The sequence below is a fragment of the Equus quagga genome, chromosome 11, assembly GCF_021613505.1.
Source record: "Equus quagga isolate Etosha38 chromosome 11, UCLA_HA_Equagga_1.0, whole genome shotgun sequence".
In the NCBI taxonomy this organism is placed as follows: Eukaryota; Metazoa; Chordata; class Mammalia; order Perissodactyla; family Equidae; genus Equus; species Equus quagga.
In genome coordinates this window covers 8965612-8988541 of record NC_060277.1, presented here as the reverse complement: position 1 = coordinate 8988541, position 22930 = coordinate 8965612, and the positions used below count along the sequence as shown (strand labels likewise).

At 35.5% G+C, this 22930-nt stretch overlaps 1 protein-coding gene across 2 annotated transcripts in view; it reads right to left on the bottom strand.

Annotated features, from left to right (window-relative positions):
- Positions 1–22930, bottom strand: part of PTPRK (protein tyrosine phosphatase receptor type K) — a 505438-nt gene that overhangs the window by 88787 nt on the left and 393721 nt on the right. For both annotated transcript variants that reach the window (XM_046675015.1, XM_046675016.1), the window contains exons 8-11: positions 15716–16018; positions 10006–10115; positions 8318–8519; positions 4323–4428 (exon numbers count right to left, since the gene is read on the bottom strand). In XM_046675015.1, coding sequence (XP_046530971.1) covers positions 4323–4428; positions 8318–8519; positions 10006–10115; positions 15716–16018 — 721 coding nt within the window. The remainder of the gene's footprint in view (positions 1–4322; positions 4429–8317; positions 8520–10005; positions 10116–15715; positions 16019–22930) is intronic.

Here is a 22930-nt window from a genome sequence, read left to right as displayed (position 1 = left end):
TTGTTCAATTTGTCTGGGCAGATGGCTTTCCAACCACATGCTTCCACTTTTTTAATCTGTTTTTTTCCCCTGCTACTTTCTTATTTATCAATACAAATTAATTAAAGGACAGAAAATAAGGAATGAGAAATCAAATTAGAAGTGATTTGACTGATTACATGAAATGGGCCTGTGCTTTTTCAGCCTTGTGGTTGTCTAATTACCTAATGGTACTTAAGGCTAGAGAGATCTAAATATTATTTGAGCTTAGTACTCCAGCAATTTAAAATATTCCAAAGCCACCCGAAGAGTTTTATTCACTCTACCCATATTTCATACATTCACCATTCCTTTAATTAAATTTTAAAATATTTCCACAATTAAGTTAAAATCAATATACCGGCGTTATGAATCTTTACTCAATACTTAAAATATGATTTCCTTATGTTAAAAAACTAAAAATGATTTCACTATACTATAATCTAATTTGATTAAACACTGGTATGTAGTCATTTGTTGTTTTGTGGGAGGCCAAATGATGACTTCTCATCGTACAATTTCCCTTCAGCTATACGATTGTAAGAAAATACATAAGGTGATTTTGCCATTAGCTCAAAAAGCGATTACGTGATACATGTGGTAGATAGTCTTCCTGATTTAATGTTTAAAAATGTTGGAGCTGAACCCAAAATTATGTATAACAGCCTTCCATGGATTTTTTTTAACCCAATAGTAAGTAAACCCTCTGTAAATCTGGTTGTAGTTTTAGCTTCCAAAACTTCTTAGTGATAGCAAATAACAAATCATAGAATTGTTATTCTTACTTTTTATCTGAAATGTCTCCTTAAAGCTTCAGGAGAAATTCCCCAGCTCCAATGTTTTGCTATTTCTCTTATAAACAGACTTCCCAAGATCCTACAGCCACCATTGCTCGTACTGCCCCATTGCCAACGTTTTCATGATCCACAGAATAAAGGTTTGATTATCATTTTGGTTACCATTGTATTTCCTGCTCTCCATCTCTTTGCTCCTTAAATGCTCAAGCGAGGTCTCTCGTGATTTACCTATTTCTGTAAGAGGAACTATCAGTTTCTGAATCAACAAAGCTCAAAATCCTGGCACTAACTTTAACAAGTTCTATTTTTAACCATGCTCTATCTCCCTTGTAATATGCCACTTAAGGGCACATGCTAAATCACCTTATGTGGATTTCTATTCCAAGTATCCAGCTCAGCTCCTGGCACAGACTGAATGTTATTGAATGGATGCATTTATAGAAATGAGAGGTAATTTTAGATTTCTTAATAAAACTAAACTAAATGATCAAACTATACCCAACAAGGATTTTCCAGGTGCCATGACAAAGGCTTTTGGAATTAGAGTTTGACATTGGGAAGACCAGAGCAGAAAGAATTAGATATTTTCACTGGAGCTGGGACAAATGGATGGTGAAACACCATCTGGCAGAGGCTAGTTACGCTATAAAGTAGGGAAAGATAGAACCTAGTATTTAGAGCCTATGATAGCAGACCAACCTAACAGATGGATGCTCTGAGGAGGTTTAGCTGGGTGGTAAATACATCTGGCTTCTCTTGGAGGGGAGGAGATGGGCCATAGACAGAATGCACTGGCAACAAGCTTTAGCAGAGAAGAAATTCCGATAGGCTGACATAAATAAAGAAGAAATTAGGTCAAATAGTTTCAAGAAACTGAAGGTAGTGATGAGGATCCGATCAAAGATTTGAAGTACCAGACTATAAATACAGCATTATGAAAATTGATCGGGTCAAATCTGCAAAGAAATTAGAGCACTGGACAAAATAACCTTCAAGGTAAGGCTCCAGTTACTAGTAGCAATACCAACGGTAAGAACATGGTCAGAGGAAAGAAGATAGGATGCTTTTTTTTTTTGAGGAAGAGTAGCCCTGAGCTAACTACTGCCAGTCCTCCTCTTTTTTGCTGAGGAAGCCTGGCCCTGAGCTAACATCCGTGCCCATCTTCCTCTACTTTTTATATGTGGGATGCCTACCACAGCATGGCTTTTGCCAAGCGGTGCCATGTCTGCACCCAGGATTCAAACCAGCGAACCCTGGGCCACCGAGAAGCAGAACATGTGAACTTCACCGCTGCGCCACCGGGCCGGCCCCTAGATAGGGCTCTTGACTAGAGGATTCAGAAAACAAAGGAGGCAGGTATCATCTGAGGGCCAAATCACCTGACTAGACCAGTCTGGTCCTGCCACCTGGCCTCCACCTATGGGTGATTCCAGATAGCTGGGCAAGTCATCACAAAAAACTAAAGACGGACAAGATGCAATTAGAATATCAATCTATTGGAAAATTGACTTTTTTCCTGGTAATAACATTCTTTTAAAAATACTTATTTGTTCATATATCCTTTAATTATTTCTTCTTGTAAAATTCCAGGTTTTAAATTTCTTTCTTTGAGCACTAATCTCCTACAGGGTAAAATTTAGAGTTCTCAGCCACTGGGATCAATTCCAGAAGAGGTCAAATGTCTTTCCAACAAACACTAAGAGGTTCATTTCTGTGTCCGAAAAAGAGGATATATGACTATCCAGGATGATTTTTGTGTAACCATTAGTTCAGACTATATGAATTCTTGGTAATTAGAAATTTTGTGGGAAGTAAATGTCAACAAAGTAAAAGAAAAACTTTTGATTTAAAAATGTGTTATTGATAACATAGTCATTAATTCAACAAAGTTCCTGAAGGCCAGCTATGAGCAAAGGATTTACAAGACTGCAGGCACCTTTGATCATCCATGACAACTCTGGGCACAGGCCCTGTGTCTTGTTGTGATCATTTTATCTTTAATTTACAGTGCCCAGCACAGCGCCTGGCACACAGTACATGGTCAGTCAATGTTTGTGTAATAAATTGATTAAATGAATAAAGAGTTAGTGGAAGTTATGTCATGTAGCACAATTATGCAATAATAATACACGGTGTTTGCAACTTACATTAAGTAAAGCTGAATTCACTCAAATATCTAGCTCTTAAAAGATATGTGCAAGTACCTAGCCACTCGTTTAAACAGCAGTAGCAGAATGGAACACCTACACAGTAAATTTTATCACAGGAAGAAACATGTGATTGACCCTGATAAGTCCATAGACAAAGATGTTGAATGCAGGCATTTTCTCTTTCTCCTTCGGATAAGCAATCAGACTCACTCACAGATCATTGATTCATGAATAGCATTATACACTTACTTTGCATTTTCAAGTGGCCAGGGATTTGCAAGTGTTTATATTACAAGTGTATTCAGTCATCCCTCTGTTTCTCTGGTGTGGTATTCCCATGATTTTAGCCATAGGACTTAAGAGTCTCCTTTATGGACTCATGTTCTTTTATCAATTTTTTTTTAATTAAGGAAAATATTTCTTCCTTTCCAGAGATATAGGATTATTTGGATGGTTAATAAGTGCTCATAAGGTCAAATGTATTCATTTTACCCGTGGAACAAAGATTAATTTTATTTTTTTTACTGAATAAATAAACAATCTGAGATGATTCAATTATGAAATGCTTGGGCTGATTCCTGTGCCTCGATTTGTTTCTCAGTAGAAGTATGAAAACAGAAGTATCCACAAAATTCACAAGTTTCACATGGAAACTTGTTTAAGTTTTTGGGCATTTATCTAATTACACATGTGCAGAAATTAAAATCATTATAATAATTCGATTCAATTCCTGAAAACACGGCTCATAATTTTCTGCAAGATGAGGGATATTAGGTAATACGGGAGATTTAATACTGAAAAGATAAAGGAAATGGCAAATTGCATTTTAATATTTATTATAGAATTCCTGATAAGCAACAATTTAGGAATTAAAAGGTCACAGAGGCTGCATTCATTAAAACTCTTCTTTTATTTCCTCAAAGCTTCCTATTTTTCAATCACTCATATGAAATTCTTTATTACAGATTTACTGCATTGGACAGGAGTTATTTTCTCATTCCATTTCTGAAAAATACCTTCAAAGCTCATATACCATCGATACCAACAGAGGAAGTGAAATGAAATGGGACTTGAGAAAAAAATAAAAAGAGCAACACTCTTAAATCAAACCAAGCAGAGAGGTGAATGGTTCAGTTCATGAATATCTCAAAAATCCCCTTAGAATTTTACTCTTAAAGTCTATTTGCAGGCTTTGTCCAAATGAAAAACAAACAAAACAAAAATAAAACCCCTCTGACAATAATTATCAAATGAATGTCTGTTAGAAATGAACCACTATATTGACTGCTTAGCAACTGTGAGAAAATAGCTCTCTACTGGGTGTGTTTTCCTGTAGCTATTATTTTTCCCCTCCTACCTGATAGGTGCACCTTTGGCCTGTGCTGGTCTCAACAAGACAGTTATTGTGGTGGCAGTTTCATTGAGAGAGGCATCAACTCCTTCGTAGTCTGGTAAAGTTGGAGCTGAGAAGTGAATAATGAGGAAAAAAAGTTTCAGTCAATTAACAGGAATATATCATGGTTCAGGATGAAGACATGATCCTGACTGAGAGAAAAATCAATTTAATACTTAATTATCTAAAACTATCCCATATGTGGTAGAATAACACATGCCACTGCATGCTAACCCTGGGAACCTAAAGCAGCGGGGGATATGAAGCCAAGATTTGTGGTTGAAATTTAAACTATAATCTGGCCACTTGTGACACAGACTCCAAACATTTTGTGAAGATGCTTTAGCTTTTAGCATCCTGAGACCTTGAAATCAGCATTGACGGGATGGGAGGAAGGCAGTAACAGTGTAGACTCTGGGGGGTACTGGCTGTAGTTGCACCTGGAGATGTGGACATGGGAACAGCAGGAACAGTAAAGGGTCCCGGTGAGGCAGTGCCGTCTGTGATCTAGTGTTATGGAATGACCCAGATTCACATCTGGACCTTTTTCATTGCTGTGGTCACAACAGAAACACATCAAGGAAGTGTGGTGAATGGGAATAGGAACCTTAGTTTTTATTTACCAAAAACTAGTGCATTAGTTGCCAGATTCTTGAAAAGAAGAAACATAAATTTTTAAAATATTTTCTAATGTTTAGGGAGGGGGCCTTCCTAATCTTGAACTGGGTGAAAAAGTAAACTCAAATGTAACCTCAAATGGTTTTTGATTATTTCCATCTAGAAAGATGTTGAAAGGAGTATATAACCAGTGACATGTGTGCATTGTCAGAAAATCGGAGAACAAATGGCATCTAATAAAAGATTTTTAAAGTATTTCATTCATTCATTGAAGTGTTACTGAATCCATACTATGTGTCAAATTTTATGAGAAGTGCTATAAATATAAAGATAAATGAAGCATGGTGTCTGACATTCACAGAATTAAAAGTAGGGATTCACATTTTATCAGAAGTGAGTGTCTTATAAAGTACAACAAAAATATAACAAAATGTTAGAGGACCCAAACGGGAAGAAGGTTAATTTGCCAAAGCAGTGGTTCTTAAATGAATGAGATTAGAAGCACCTGGACGGCTTCTTAAAACAGATTATTGCCCCTCTCCCCTAGAGTTTCAGATTCCATAGGGCTAGCTTGGTAAGGTGCATTTCTAAAAGTTTCCACATGATCATCATGCTGTTGGTCTGGGGACCACACTTGGAGAACCACTAGCCTCAACTTGTGTTGGGAGGTGAGAAGATGAAACAGGGTTAGGTGATGCTAGAGCTGAATGCTAAAGGAAGAGTCAAAACTCACCAGGAAGAGCAAGCATGGAATAAAACTCCAGAGAGAGGAAACAACATTTGAAGACATCATCACTGAAAGGAGATGGTGTGTTTCAATAGCTACAAGCAGTGTGCTATGCCTGGACCTTCAGATTCATCAATAGGAGTGGAGGATGGGAGGAGCCACACGATGAAGGCCACGAATGTTAATCATGCGTAGATGTTTAGGCTTTATGATACTGGGTATAATATCCTATTAGATTTTGAAAAAACTTAAGTAGGAAATATATGTTGTATAAAGATCAGTAGAAAAATATAGCGAAGCAAGGGGAGTCTGAAAATAAGGACACTGGTAAGAAACATATTTCAACAATCTTTTTAAAACATGGTCTAGATGGAAATGAAAAAACAGACATTAGAAAGAGGCAAATTATCTGAGAGTTATTTAAGAAGTAGAATCAACAGATACTAAATATGCACAATATGTATATGTGTATTATATATTTGTGTGTATTATAGACATATATTATATATAGTATGTATATTCTACTGACACACACACACACATATAAATCATGCCCCCAAGCATCAGGCCTCAGATAACTTGATTTCCCACTTATTTAAGTGGCTCTTAAAATGCTGAGAAATATAATTATTGGACTCAAGGGATAAAATAATAAATTCCCTTAAAAGTTCAAGTGATTCTCAGAAACAAACTAACCATAAATTTTATAATCCTTAGCTTGATTACTATGTGTTTCTGAGATACAGGGATTGCAAACAAGTTTATAGAGTTCAAATCAAGTACTCATGTACACAGGTTGATGCAACTGAAACTGCAGTTAAATAATTCAAAGAAAATGCATCTAGCATGTTCCAGCCTTTAACTATAAATTTTCTATTGAATAAAAAAGATTGTGCCTGACCCGTAAGAAAATATTGCTCTCAGTAATGTTCATTTGCTCAATTCTACAAGCTTATGTGAATTTGGGAGATATCTCTATTAAAGGATCTTCCTCATTTCTAGCACTACTGCTAATTTTGGAGGGTAGGAAACATGCTCACTATATCACCAAGTCATAGCTTCTACTAAAGCGATTCAATAAATATTTTAAATTGATGGGTTAGAATTGTTCCATCAGGAAATGAATTGACAATTTCAATGCATTGCTATTTTCTAACATAAGCAATGATATTTTAAAATTCTTTTTTATTAGAATATTAAGATGGGGCTGGCTCGGTGGCATAGTGATTAAGTTCACAAGCTCCAATTCAGTGGCCCAGAGTTTGTGGGTTCAGATCCTGGGTGCAGACTTATGCACTGCTCAAGCCATCTGTGGCAGCAACCCACATACAAAATAGAGGAAGATTGGCACAGATGTCAGTTCAGCACAATCTTCCTCAAGCAAAAAAAAAAAAAAAAAAAAAGAGGAAGATTGGCAACAGATGTTAGCTCGGGGCCAATCTCCCTCACTAAAAGAAGAAAAAGAAGAATATTAAGATAAATCAAATGTTATGCAAAGGACTCATGGCTCATACAGAAATAGCTAATTTTTTCATGATATAAATTTTAAGGTTTTGTGTTATATTCAAAATATTTCCAAATAAAATTTTAGACAAAAAAAATTACAGAGTATTGCTTCCTTTTGATGCAAATGTTACAAATTCACAACAATGGCAGAAATTTTTAAGGATGTAATATAACATATCTATGCTATGTTATATAGTAAAATACCATTTTATAATACATATATAATAAAATACCATACCATGTAGAACTAGCATAAAAAATGAACATAAAGGAACAAAAAGAACTTAGAAACTCAAAATTAGTATTTTAACATATTAAGTGGTTGGTCCTTTAAAACAGGTATTTTTCAAATTTAACTCTTCAGTTCCATATATAACATATTTACTTTAGTAACTTTAAATAAATAAGATAAAACATTACATAAGCTGGAGTAGATTTAGGGCATATCAACAATGCTAATTCCTGGCAAAAGTTTAATCAGGTTAAACTGATGACCCGACTGAAGGAGAAATCACATCTGTAAACAATCTAGTCAAATGCAAACTATGAAATTATATGCATAACATAATATAAAATTTAATAGTATTTGCTTATCAACCTAACACTTTTGCCTTCTGAAATTTAGATGAATTTATGTGAGACTCCTACGAGAAAGAAAAGCTCGTATTTGTTTAAAATTATCAGAATGTCAGGGAAAATGGAACAGAGACAAGGCATGTGGCACAATAACAGTAGATCAAGGATCTTCTACTATTCTTTTGATAAAATCCATTTACAGTACATATCTGAAAGTGTAATAATTACCAATTCCTCAAAAGTATAACAGGTCTATTAGCATATATTATGAACTTTGAGAGATTTCTAATGAAGATATAATGTAGTTTTTAAAAACACCACTGAATTAAAAGCGATTATCTGAGATGCGTTTGCGTTTGGATATATAACTAATAATAATCTGTATTCAAATAATTCTTTAAAGTACCTTCAATCATGAATAACTATGTGTATTAAAGATTCAATAAGTGAGATGAATTACACTCAGAGTATATGAGACTCTAGGACAGACTACTGTAAACCAGTCCTGTTTGCACTTTATTCATTGGCATACCTGAGATATTGGTGGTCACGTTGATGGCTGTGGCTGGTCCAAAGCCTTTCACTGTGCTGGCTCTTATGAAAAACTGGTAGGTGGTTCCAGGATGAAGATGCATAAAGACATGGTGTGTACTGTTCCATAAATTTGATACAGTCTGGGGAGGTCCAGCCACTGGAACTGCAGGATCGAACGACCTTATGCTGCTGTAGCTGACCTGTTTTAAGAAATACATGTCCTATTACATATCCAATATAAGTGATAATGAATTCTAAACAAAGCCCTTTTAAATAAGGTAGTATTCAAGGACATCTCTATGGAGTGAATCACATCTTTTTTTCACTTCTTTTCCTTCTCATTTTGATACAGTTAATTCACTGTCATTCTGCATCTATCTTCCATCTATCTATCGATCGATCGATCGATCGATCGATCGATCTAGTCATCCACAGATATACCTAGAGTTATATCTGAGTGGACCAATAAACATTTATTTTTTTCCACCAAAAGATAAATTAGGGGCCAGCCCAGTGGCACAGTGGTTAAGTTCGCTCACCCTGCTTCGGCAGCCCAGGGTTCACAGGTCCAGATCCCAGACATACACACTGCTCATCAAGCCATACTGTGGCAGTGTCCCACATATAAAATAGCGGAAGACTGACACAGATGTTTGCTCAGGAACAATCTTCCTCACCAAAAAAAATGAAAAGAAAAGAAAAAGAAAAAAGAAAAGACATACATACAAAAATTTATGGTTATATACTTTAATGCACATGAAACACAAAAAATGTTCAACAGGGGCTGGCCCCATGGCCAACTGGTTAAAGTTCTGCACACTCTGCTTTGGAAGCCTAGGTTCACAGGTTTGGATCCCAGGCACAGACCTACTCCAGTCATGAGCCATCTGTGGAGGCATCCCACATGCAAAATAGAGGAGGACTGGCACAGATGTTAGCTCAGGGCAAATCTTCCTCACCAAAAGAAAAAAAGAAGGGTTCAACAAATTAACATTATTCTATACTTTGTCCAAGTTACATAACAAATTTCATGTCAATAGTATTCAACTATGCTAATATAGTCACAAATGATAAGACTGCACTGGTGATTCCCATCCCCAGATGCACTCTGTAGCTGCTAGAAATTCAAGCATTTTCTGCTCTAATCAACACCGACTACACAGGAACAGAACTAGACATTTGCACAATTAAAATAATTTTTTGTCTTCTTTTTAGCTTCTCATATTTAAAAGTAAGAAAATGATTTATATTCAGAGTTGAGATGAAGCTCTGGGATGTCAGGTTTATATTATATTTAGCTTTTTTGACATTAATTCCTCATGCTACTCACTCACTCAACTGACATTCAATGGCCTCCATTCTGTTACAGGATGAAACATGACTTTGTTAATTTTATAAAACTTCATTCATTACAACCATGAGTCAGTTGGTTGACAAGCCTAACCTTGCATCTCTAAAACAACAAAATAACATATATTTACTTTAAGAATTTGAGAATTCTAGGTGTTATACAATATGTGTTTGGGTGCTCAGTTTTGAGATCAAGGAATTTGTAAATTAAAACAGAGGAGAACTAATAATGACTTCAAAGCGCTAATCCTCACTTCTTTTCCATCATTTCCCTTTCTCTTTTTTTTACTCTCCCTTCAATCCACATTTCAGTTAAATTCCTTGTTCTCCCAATACCTCATATTGAGTGATGACTCCATTTGGATCCAAAGGTTCTTTCCAGTTCAAGAAGATCTTATTTTCAAAGGATGTGCCTTGAAGAGAATTGACTGGTACAGGGCCAGGCACTGCAAATATATACATTTTTGGTTATAAGACTCCTTACATCAGAAACAGAAAGAGTAAATCATGTAAGTTAGGTAAGCTAAATTAAAAATAAAGAAAATGAGGGGGCAAGCCCGGTGGCACAGAGGTTAAGTGCCCACGTTGCGCTTCGGCGGCCAGGGGTTTGCCAGTTCGGATCCCAGGTGTGGACCTACGCATCGCTTGTCAAGACATGCTGTGGCAGGCGTCCTACACATAAACTAGAGGAAGATGGGCTCGGATGTTAGCTCAGGGCCAATCTTCCTCAGCAAAAAGAGGAGGATCGATCGGTGGCAGATGTTAGCTCAGGGCTAATCTTCCTCAAACATAAATAAATAAAAATAAATAAAAGAAATAAAAAAAGAAATAAATAAAATGAAAATGTGTCCTTGAAAAGAAAATAAGCTATATGACCAATTTTCTGAGAATGGGAATTCAAAATAAGTCTCTAAGCTTCGAATACAGAAAATGTATAACTGCAAAGTTATTTCTATTCAAAAGAACACTCTATCACCTTAGAGAGCTGAATAAATTGTGTAGTCTAGTTTTCTCTGTTGTATACCTCTAATAACAAATGAACATCTCATTTGTAATTTGTTTCAAGAACAGAGCTGTATTTCCCTGAAAGATTTTTTAAGGATTATAAGTCCCTAAAGAATCTCTATAAACGAAGTTCATAAAATAATGAATTATAGTAATAATTAACACTCTTTAGACTCAAAACCCAAATCATATAGTACTGAATTGAAATGCCCATTAACAGTCGATCTGACTTTTACAGCTATACTTACTCTCTATAATTAAAAAAAGATAACATTATCACAATTTTAAAAAATGGTTTAAGATGAATAGGTTCAAATATCGTTTCAGTTTTTTAAGTGAAATTCACTTTTTCAAAGCTAAGAATCATATCAGACCTGTTTAGAACTCAACAATCAGCATAACTGGTTTTGAAGTGTCCCCAGGTATGACAAGACTCGAGGAACTGTCATTCCAGGTCTTATTTGCAAATGTCATATACCACAATACTCAGTGGCAGCAATGAATGATGTGTCAGCTTCTACTGACAAAACACAATATATGGGATACTTTTGCTGTTGTGTATTTTCCTTTTACATATTTTAATACATAGCTGCCATTTATTCACATAAATATCCAGTTTCTTATTCTGCTAATGTTAAAAAATACAGCTTCTCCATCCTACTTTGCTTAAAAAATATGCTTTCTTTTGAAAATATTCACCCAATATTGGGTAAGTATGGTTTTTAATTAATATTTTCCCTTAATCTAACATTTCAGTGAACTTTATACATGACATTATCTAGGAATGTAGTTTCAGAGCATACAGCAATTTTCTGAGGATTGAAATAAATTAAAAATCACTGGATCAAAGGAAATGCATTGCATCATGGCTAGCAGCATCAAGAAATTCTGAATGATATGTCAAAAGAGTAAGATTTATTTCAATCTACAAGGAGACGATGAATGATGTTATGACCTCTGGGACAGCCAACATAATGTGGTGCATTAATAATAAATTCATAAAGGAAAGAAACTCACAGTAAACAGAAAGGCCAGCACTAACTTCAGAAGATATGTTCATGCATCCGTCAGCTGAGGACTCAGGGAGAAGTTAACCAAAGACATCCACTCCCCTTGCCTGGCCCTGCCCCGCCACTGCCCTAGGTCCACAGTATTGGCACAGGCTATGCAGTCAATCAAGGCAGAGGAGCTGTCATGGCCCCTGTGTGCAATCTGTGGCACCTACTGAGGCTGCCATGGGCATTAGTTTGTTTTCCAAGGCGGTACCTATTGTTTCTATTCCATTCAAGTGACATAAGCCTGTGACTGTAATTAAGGAAAAGTATTTCTCCACCTTTCCATACCTCTCATAGAAGATGGCTATTGGGGGAAGGAAGAGACAAAATCCCAATTAGTTATAAATGTTTATTTGGTGGTATTATAATTACTGCCTGTGTTCACCGAACACAGTTGGCCTGCAAATACTACAAAATGGCATGGATGTATTTCAAATTGTTCACAAATAGGGACAGTTTAAAATGTCTGCACGATTCTGCACTGGAAAGGAGGTAGACCTGGAAAGAAGTCTCCCTAGAATCTGTGCATTTCTCTGCTCTTCTTATACCTGCTCTACGCTGTCAACAGGATTCCCTTAAAGTACCCACATGTCACGTTTCTAAGAGGAAAAGGGTGTGGGAAAATTACGGACAAGACAGTGCCTACTGTGGACCTGGTACCAGGACTAGTACAATGGACAAGAGAGAGAACCACACTTAGGTGAACAACAAAACAGACACACAAAAATGTGGGGGCAGGGGGTGTGGCAGAGGCAAATTCCATTCAATAACTTTCTACGTGTGGAGGAAAACAATGTCTGTGTACACACAGACAATATCTACACGCACTTATGATTTGTGTAAATACAACGGGAAGTCACCAAGGCCATCATCACAGCAGTCTTCACATTGCAGGGACAGCTACTTCACATTTCCACGTCAACAACTTTTAATGGAGACAGAATGCTGACTTTAATTCCCCTGCTTGTGATTTATTTGAGAGCTGTCTCAGCTAATATTTTTGTGTGTATAAGAAAGTCCTTTAAAATATAACTCTCAAAATGAAAAAGAGAGGAAAAATGAAATGTGGGTGGGGCAAGATTATATTAAATAAGCATGATAGCCTTTAAAATATAATAAATGTACATTTAAAAATAGCTTTGTATTAGCAAAAAATGTCCCCAAACCAGGCTTTTCTGCTGAGCCAACTTCATAATATTGATTTTTATGAATGCTTGGAATAAAAAATGAAAACAAAATCTCATACAAAAAATTCTACCCATGCATTAAAAAATGCATGCAATAAATTAAATATAAATTCTACCTTAGGGTTCTGGTGGGAAATCATTCTAGCTTTGCTCTCATGATTTATGGATGTCCCAAGAATTCTTTTCATGAAATTATATTCTTTTATTAGATGGTTGATAATTTATTCTTTTTCTATGTATATAGGGCAGCAATAATTTAGTAAGACTGACTTAATTAGATCATCATAATCCATCAATCTTTGCAACAATAGATTATGATTTAGATATTATGTCCCCCTCTCAGGAACACTGAGACACATCAAGCCTTCCATGTAGAAACTAGAGCTCACATGGGCAGATGTGAAGACTGAGTTACTTGCAAATACTTCACGGAAAGTTGGTACTTCAATCATTTAGTCTTTATATAAAACAAAAGGAAAAAAAACCCTCACAGTGGAAGAAATTACTTTGTGACTGTACTATGAAAAATAATCTGCAACTCAATGTCATTACAAATAATACAAAAATTCTTCAAAACAGAGGTTAAAATAAAACTAGGATAGAAAATAAGATAGAATTAGTCTATATAGTGAATGTCACTTTACTTTTACAATACTATTTCTAGATGAAATAAATACACACAGTCATGAGTTTGACCAATTTAGGACATAATTTAAATTTTCATAGCAATTCACTTCTTGATTATTAACCTAGTCATACGTGTCCCCAAAAATACAGTCAGAAACTTAATGGAATATGAAAAAGATTATATAAGCTTGACTGCGTTCTTTTGTTTGTGGGAAAGAAAGGCAAAGTAAAAAATCATATCAAAGAATACCATCAAATGAATGACACTGTAGAGTGATTTGCTGAAGAAGCACAAAATTCATGTAATTAAGTCTAATATTACCAATTAAGATATCACGTTTTTTAAAATTTTAAGTGCAGGCAAGAAAACACTTGAGTACATTCTTATTACCAAAAACACGAATTACAAAATGTCTAGTGCAAAACAGACATTTTAATATCCATCCCACTTTGTGAAATGAGATAGAGATTTTTCACAGCTTTTGAATTTACGCTTAGACTTCCCGTTTCTACCATCCACCTATGACACAAGTACGCTGACCATTCTTTGTTGGATATGCATGTGTTGAGGTGTGTGTTGAGTGGGCATGGTGTGTTTGGGGGAGTTAATATGAGTGTTTGTGTGTTTTTCTATTAGAGCAGGGTTTGTGTTTATTTTTGCTAATGCTTCAGTTAGGTGCCAGCTCCAACCAGATGGTGGAAGTAATCGTGTTTGGTGACCTCAAACATGACAAAAGTACATTTATCATGAATAAGTCTTAGGCTTCTTCTTTGAAATTTTAGGAATATGGGAATAACTTCATGAATAATTTTGAGACTATTAATTCTTTCCTTCAAACTCTCAGCTAAATGATGTTAAAAAGCTCTCACTTCCTTTTATTACAACATAAACAACAGAACCAGAGTCATTTCCACTTTTCAGAGTGAGAGAGCTTGAAGTGATAAGGAGAATTTCTGGAAACTACGGCACATTGACCTATTTTATGGCAATCTCATATTTGATAGGCATCAAAAGATACATCTGAGCCTAAAGTTCAGAACTTTAGGGAAATTGGGAACACTTCGGTATGCAATACATCCTATTTTCTAAAACCCAAATAAAAACATAGTCCTACTGACAAACTATTCAAGGAGAATTTTAGAAGCCGATGGAAGCATAGAGATCATCTAATTTAAACTTTTCACAGAGATGAGAAAGGGAGAACTAGAAGGGTGAAAGATTGGGGAAGGTTACAGAATTATTAGAGCCAGGGCTGAAAACTCATGATTCGTGACTTGCAGTTCAGTTTTGCCTCAATTCACTATAAAGCACACTTATTTTTCCCCACATGGTTTCGTTCATAAAAGGAAATTTTGAAATTGAAATGTGTTACATTGAAAGAATACATCATTTTTATTATTATTAGATCACCATTTGTACACTTTTTTGTATAGGGTACATTTTTGTTAAATGAGAAAATGTATTCATGTTTGCTTTAATGACACACTATAGTGCTATAGCAGGTGGTGTGCATGTTATAATATTAATATAAATGTTTGCTCCTATTATTTAATAATTCAGAAGTCACACACATAGAAATTGGACAAAATACAGTTCAATTACTTGAGTGGTAATAAGAGGGATAAAAGATGATAGCTAGCCGGTATGTGATAAGGGCCTTTATTTAGACTTAAAGATATAAACTTTGGCCTTCTTTTATATTTAGATTCACATAAAACCGTCTAAAAAATGAATGGAATAGGTAAACAATGCTATTTTCAAATGTTAAGGAAAATGAAAGTACCCTCTATTGGTCTGTAAAATGCAAAAAACTAAATTTTAACTAAGTGCATTTCACCAATAGGTAATCGATATAGTGTCATGAATAGCAAAAATTATTTTGAACATTTGATAAGGAAAACTTTAATAAACTTTTAGTGTAGTTGACACTCCCCTAATGTATAAAAACAGAAAAGAGTAGAGGGTACATTTCCTCTAGTGTTTGATGCTACTTTGAGGAATATTAAGCTTTTCTGTTAAAGGCGACTCCTTCCAACGTTAACCATGTCAAGAGTTATTTAGCAGATTTCAGAATCCACTTCAAGGTTGGGTACTCTAGGAAAAACTGTAAGCAATTACATAATTCTTGTTATATAATTCCCACTTTTTAAAATAACGAAGTACGAGCATACCGTCTTCATCAGTTTGAATAATTGTCTCTTCACTCTCCTTCCTGCCTTCTGGGTTGGTCAGGATCATCTTGAGGCTGACATTTGTATAAGGCGGCAGATGGTTCACAACATGGTGAGGGGCCTTCGGGTCCATGTCCAGACAGTCTGCCTTGCTCTCATTGTGACCACGGAAGTAATGGTAGCAGATAGTGACATTAAAAGTGTGGCAACGAGTAATGTTGTAACCCAAGGATTCCCAGTCCACAGCAATGCGCCTTGCCTGTATCTCAGCAATCTTTAAAGTCTTTGGGGTTCGCATAGGTTCTGAAAAATAAATCAAAGACATAGATTGCTGTCAATTTTACAATAAACAATCTTGGAAAAATAAAACACTGAGCGTGACATAGCATGTGTAAACCTAGGAAAATCTGGAAGTCATCTTTTTCTTTTCTTTTTTTTTTTTGAGGAAGATTACCCCTGAGCTAACATCTGCCACCAATCCTCCTCTTTTTCCTGAGGGGGGTTGCCCTGAGCTAATATCTGTACTCATCTTCCTCTACTTTATATGTGGGATGCCTGCCAGAGGATGGCCTGATAAGCTGTGCCATGTCCGCACTCGGGATCCGAACTGGCAAACCCCGGGCCGCCAAAGCAGAACACGCGAACTTAACTGCTGTGCCACTGGGCCGGCCCCCCAGAAACCATCTTTTATCCTCATTTTCTTGATATACTCATGATCTTATTCTTGAAGGTTTCGGTCAGGGGCCGTGATTTACCAATAGAAAAAGAAAAGAAACGTAAAATGTCCACAGTCCATAGTACTCAGGAACATGGCAGAAAAATAAAAACCTGAAAATGTGGCCACGATGCCTTTACAGTTGTTGCTGTTGTTATGGTCCAATTCTCCACTTTTCTTTTCTTTTATCATTATTGAGCAAGTGAATTAACTAATATATCATAGTTGATAAGAGTCAACACGTTCTGCTCTATGATTTGTCACGTCACCAAGCTATGCTGTGTACTAATTAGTCTAATTGTAACACCAAACTACCATTTATGAAAAATGATGTTGATATTAATGAACATTTATTATTTCAGTAATGATGCTGTTCATCAAAGCAAAAAAAAACCTGAGAAAAATTACAAGAACACACGTGGATATTCACATTGTCATCTATCCTTCTTGATCTCTTTCTAGGAAACACTCAAGTCTGACAATCCATTCACTGTCACCCAAACCAAACTGGGAGGTAAATTTCCATTCAACTGGAAAATGCTGGCAGAACTAAACACTCCAAAGACTGAGTCCATCCGTCACTGCTTCCCAAGTGTATTCCTTCCTCATGCAAGACTAACTTTAATCATCTAACTTAATCAAAATAATTACTCTATGAAAGTCACGGCCATGGCACGGTTTACACAGTAAACAAACCAACACGCAGCAAAACTTTAATACACTGACTTGACCAGTAGATTAATGTCAAGGCCAAGGTCAAGACCTTGTTAGTGCCTCCCTTAACTCACTAAGGACAGACAATGCTCTTGCTAAAGGAAAATCAGTCAGGAAAAAAGAAGAAAATAATTAACACCAAAAGTCTAGTTTGGATGTTTTTATAAATTTTCATTTTTGAGATTAAAATCTCAGTTCTGTAAAAATAATCAGCATGGTACACAGATGGCAAGCCCAAATTGGGATTCTAGTTCAATGTATTTAAGGTGAGATCTGAAATACACGCTGGTGGCTATTTAATTTAAAAATTCAAAACTACATATATATATATACATGCAAATTAATCTTTGGTAGAATCCAACGCTTAGGTTTTAAATGCTGTCTGCTAGTCTTCTGATTGTTCACAGTATCCAGTCTCGCTATTTTACCACTTTTGTTTCATGTGTCTTACCTGAAGCACTGTAGTCAGCTGATAAAGTCAGCTGGAAGACAGATGTGGTTTTCTAATCATTTAAGAAATCTCTTTACACGTCCAGCTCTGTGCTAACATTTTCCCCACCAGGCACAAGAGTGAGGTGATGACACTTTCACTTCAGCCTACTTAGACTGAAAGCACAGTCTTCAGCACCATCGTCCACCAGCTGACTAGGTGGTTGGTTAGGTAGGATCATCCTAAAATTCCCAGATAAACCATCATTTTGCTGCCTGCTAGACAGCAAGCACATACAAGTTAGTGGCCATGTTCAGGTTAGGCCATACTTTTTCTAAAATTATCTAGAATGAAAAAGTAAGATTTCCCCAGAAAATACCCGGAATATATGAAAGAAAAATCTCCCATACAGCAATGAGAGAAAATATCAATAAATATTTACTCCTCTGGTTTAGTTTTTTTAGGTCTAGCATTTATATTCTTATTTTCTTATTTCCATACACCCCTCATTTTGAATCTGGCATTTTCCCCCTTTATAAATTTCTCCATTTCCAAGTGATCGCTTTCATCCATCTTTTGATTTTATCCTATTATTCAATTTTCACTTTTCAATTGAAAAATTTTCACTTGCATTCTAATACAATTTTAAAAGCATAAGAAAGGAAGCACGAAAGAAACTGAAGAAGACACAAATAAATGGAAAGATATTCTGTGCTCATGGATTGGAAGAATCAACATAGCGAAAATGTCCATACTACTCAAAGCGGTCTACAGACTCAATGCAATCCCTATCAAAATTCCAATGGCATTTTTGAAGAAATAGCACAAATAATCCTAAAATTTGTATGGGACCACAAAAACCTTGAATAGCTAAAGCAATCCTGAGAAAGAAGAACAAAGCTGGAAGCATCACACTGCCTGACTTCAAACTACCTTGCAAAGCTACAGCAATTCAAACAGCATGGTATTGGCATAGAAATAAGCACACAGATCAATGGAACACAATAGAGATTCCAGAGATAAACCCACAAATATATCACCAATTAATTTACAACAAAGGAGTCAAAAATTTACAATTGGGAAAGGACAGTCTCTTCAACAAATGGTGTTGGGAGAACCAGGCAGCCACATGCAAAAGAATGAAACTCAACCACTATCTTATACCATACACAAAAATTAACTCCAAATGGATTAGATTTGAACATAAGATCTGAAACCATAAAATTCCTAAAAGAAAATACAGGTGGTAAACTCTTTGAATAGGTCTTTGTATGATTTTTTGTATCTGACACCAAAAGTAAATGCAAAAATAAATAAGTAGGAACTACATCATACTGAAAAGCTTCTGCACAGCAAAGGAAACCATCAACAAAATGAAAAGGCAACCTAGTAAATGGGAAACAAGCATAATCATATGCAAATTATAAAGAACTCATACAACTCAACAGCAAAATAAGCAATCCGATTAAAAAATGGGCAGAAGATCTGAACATTTTCCCAAAGATATACAGATGGCCAACAGGTACATGAAAAGATGCTCACCATCACTAAACACCAGGGAAATGCAAATCAAAACCACAATGAAACATCACCTTACACATGGTAGAACGGCTATTATAAAAAAGACAAGAAATGAAAGACGAGAAATAAATGTTGGCAAGGATGTGGAGAAGAAGGAACCCTTGTGCTGTTGGTGGAAATGGAAAACAGTATGGAGGTTCCTCAAAAAATTAAAAATAGAAATACCATATGATCCAGCAACTCTACTTTTAAGTATTTATCTGAAGAAAATGAAAACACTAACTTGAAAAGGTATATGCATCCCTATGTTTATTGCAGTATTATTTACAATAGCCAAGATACGGAAACAACCTCAGTATCAGTCAACAGATGAATGGATAAAGAAAATGTGGTATATAGATGTATATATACACAATATATATACACAATATAATACATATATATACACACACATAATAGAATATTATTCAGCCATAAAAAAGTAGGAAACCTTGCCATTTGTGACAACATGGATGGAGCTCAAGGGCATTATGCTAAGTGAAATAAGTCAGAGAGGAAGAAAAACACTGTATGATCTCTCTTATATATGGAATCTAAAACAAAGAAACAAACAAAGAAGCGTATGGATACAGAGAATAGATAGGCAGTTGCCCGAGGTGGGTTTTGGAGGGTGGGAGAAATGGGTGAAGGGGGTATACATTTATTAAAATTTTTTTAAAAATTAAAAAAAAGAATCTGTGTTACAGATGTATGACATAACTTCATTTAAGGGAGTGGAGGAAAAATTTACCTAAGTAACCTAGGAAATAAGTAGAGACTATTGACAAAACAACACCGAACAAAAAAACAGTGGATATTCATAGTAATGATTTAAAGTTCACACATGACTTTAAGGTGGAATAATCATAGACAGACTATATTTCTAAACAGCAAAGTTAGAGGCTTGTTCAAAAAAAAGAAAGTGGATATATGAATGTTACAAAGGGGAAATGAAAAGTGGCAAAGAAAGAAAAAGAAGCTATTTAACACTTTATGGTCTAAGAACCTTAAGAAAAGCCTCTTCAATCTGCCTGTTACATCGCTGATTATATTTCTACATTTTCTCCTAAGTGAATCATAAAATAATTAAATAATTTATTTCGCAATTTATAAACTAAAATAATTATAGAAATAAATAGAAATTTTCTTCTCCTAACTAATCTCATTATATCCAATTTCTTTTGACTTCTGGCCTCCTTCACACGACCTCTCTATGTAACACTGAAAACAGGAATGGATGCGCTACTTAATCTCTCTGCTCTGCGGCAGCAGCTAGCTGACTAGTTAGTGGAACTACTTGAAGTCCTGAACAGCCCTGGAGCGAAGGCAAAGTTTGCACAAACTTGATGTTTCTCCAGCCTTGGAAGAGCAAGAAGAGGCGCAGATATGTCCATACTGGGGGACCCAGTGCCAAAAGCAGAAGCAACTCATTAGCCCCTACTCTTTCATTCCCATGTTAAATAAATAAATAAATGGAAATCAAAGCACACCTAGATAGCTCACAGGCCGTGATAGAAGACAGAGTAGTAGTTTCACATCCTCAATATTTACATTTCTAAGAGTTGGTAAAAGACATATTTACTGTGTATTATGTACAAAACTACACAGGGTTCACTCTGAGAATTTTCTTTTGGTGTATTTAAATGCTGCTTACTATGACACTCACATAAACTATATTTAAAAACTTTCATTTAAAATGAGGAAAGGGTAGGTTTATACATGGTATACATATGTGTATAAACCACCATCATAACTTCAGTAACAATACTCTATTAACTGGTACAAAAAACACAAAGAGTTGTGAAAAGAAATAGTCTTCTAAGAGGCAAAGAATCTTTCCACAAGGTCAATATGGTATTTAATATCTATATTTTTCACAATGGCCTGAATAAATGCTGTAAACGGCACTGTTATTACTAAAATAGTGACTTAAAACATAATCTGAGTGTCACCTAGGGCAATATTCAGAAACACAAACACACAGCAAAGTAAACACACACAGATAACACACAGACACATCCAAAGTCAAAGCTGTTATTTCGAGCTATATGACATTTGCAATAACTTAGAGGCAGTCGCTGTCTAATTACACTTTCTCTTAATTGGCATGTGCCTTATATTTTTTTCCAGTTTTTACTGAGGTGAGACCTTCTCAGCTATATATATATGTAATGCATACATATATGTATTCAAGCGTGTACATTTATATATATATACATATATATACACACATATACATACACACATATGATAGGCACTCTGGTACGCAACTCCTCTGAATTCCATTAGGGCTGACAACTACATACACGCGGATCCTTATATTAGAGTATAAACAGCAGAGCCTTGAGATTGTTCTACTACTATGAAATTCATTCAGAGAAAATTCTATCAAAGAAGTCAACAATAAAATTACCTAAATTCATCACCCTGATCCATTATTCTTGCCCCTTACCAATAATTGCATTGAATTTCTAAGATATCAATACATAAATAAAAATTTTAATTTTCTAAGTGGAATAATTACTTAAATTGCCCTAGAATAACTGGAAACAGAATGGTATTGCTCAAAAGTCACTATGTTATATACAAGCTGGGCATAAGTGCTGTTTTAAGGATTAAATAAGGTAAAGACATGACCTGGTAGGGTGAATAGCACATAAACGAATCACAGTAAATAATATTTACAACAAACAACATAAATAACCATAATGATGATAAAACAATGGAGGTCACATTCATCAATGCACTGTCTGTCAAATGTTTTCAAATTTACTAAATGTTCTTTCTTCTTCCCAATTTTTTACTTTCTATTTGCAAATTTTTATTAGGTATTCCATACATGTGATTTTATAAAACAGTTTTCTCTCTTTTTCTCTTGTTTTTGCCTTTGTAGCAAAAGGAAATTTGGGAAAGAAACAAGAAATTGAAAAAAGTTGTGGGGCAAAGTTGTGGCAGAAACTTGGGAAGGAATACAGCAAGGGAAGGAACTTCATGCAGCAAAGGATGACACTAAAATATTCTGAACAAGTCATCCATCTATTACGAAACAAAAATAGATTGCCTATTACATAAAGTATGCAACACCAGACACTGTGGAGAATGCAAAAATGAATAAAACAATAATAGACATTGGGGCTGGCCCTGTGGCCGAGCGGTTAAGTTCACACGCTCCACTGCAGGCAGCCCAGTGTTTCTTTGGTTCAAATCCTGGGCTCCGACATGGCACTGCTCATCAAACCACGCTGAGGCAGCGTTCCACATGCCACAACTAGAAGGACCCACAACAAAGAATATACAACTATGTACTGGGGGGCTTTGGGGAGAAAAAGGAAAAAAAAAAATCTTTAAAAAAAAAATAATAGACCTCAAGGGGCTTAACATTTACTTAGCAAAGATAAGCTAAGAAAAAAAGAAAAGTAATTAAAACAGTATAATATAAATGGTATATGAATGGAACAATATACTATAGGAATAAAAGAGGGAGAAATAACTTTCACCTGTCAAATGGAAGAGACATCTGCATTAGGCTTCAATGGACAAGGCAACAAGATCTAGAGACATAGTTCAGGTAAATAATACAAAAGCAGAGGAAATAAGGTGAATAAATAGGCAGAACACAATTGGAAAAAACATGTAATCCATGTGGTTGCTATGCAAGTTATCTAGTAGAAGATTATGTAGGAAAAACTGGTTGGGAAAAGATTGGGAAAACCTTGGACGTCATGGTAAGATATCGAACTTGATCTAATGTGCTACAGAAAGTCACTGAGTAGGAAATTAACATAATCAACTAATT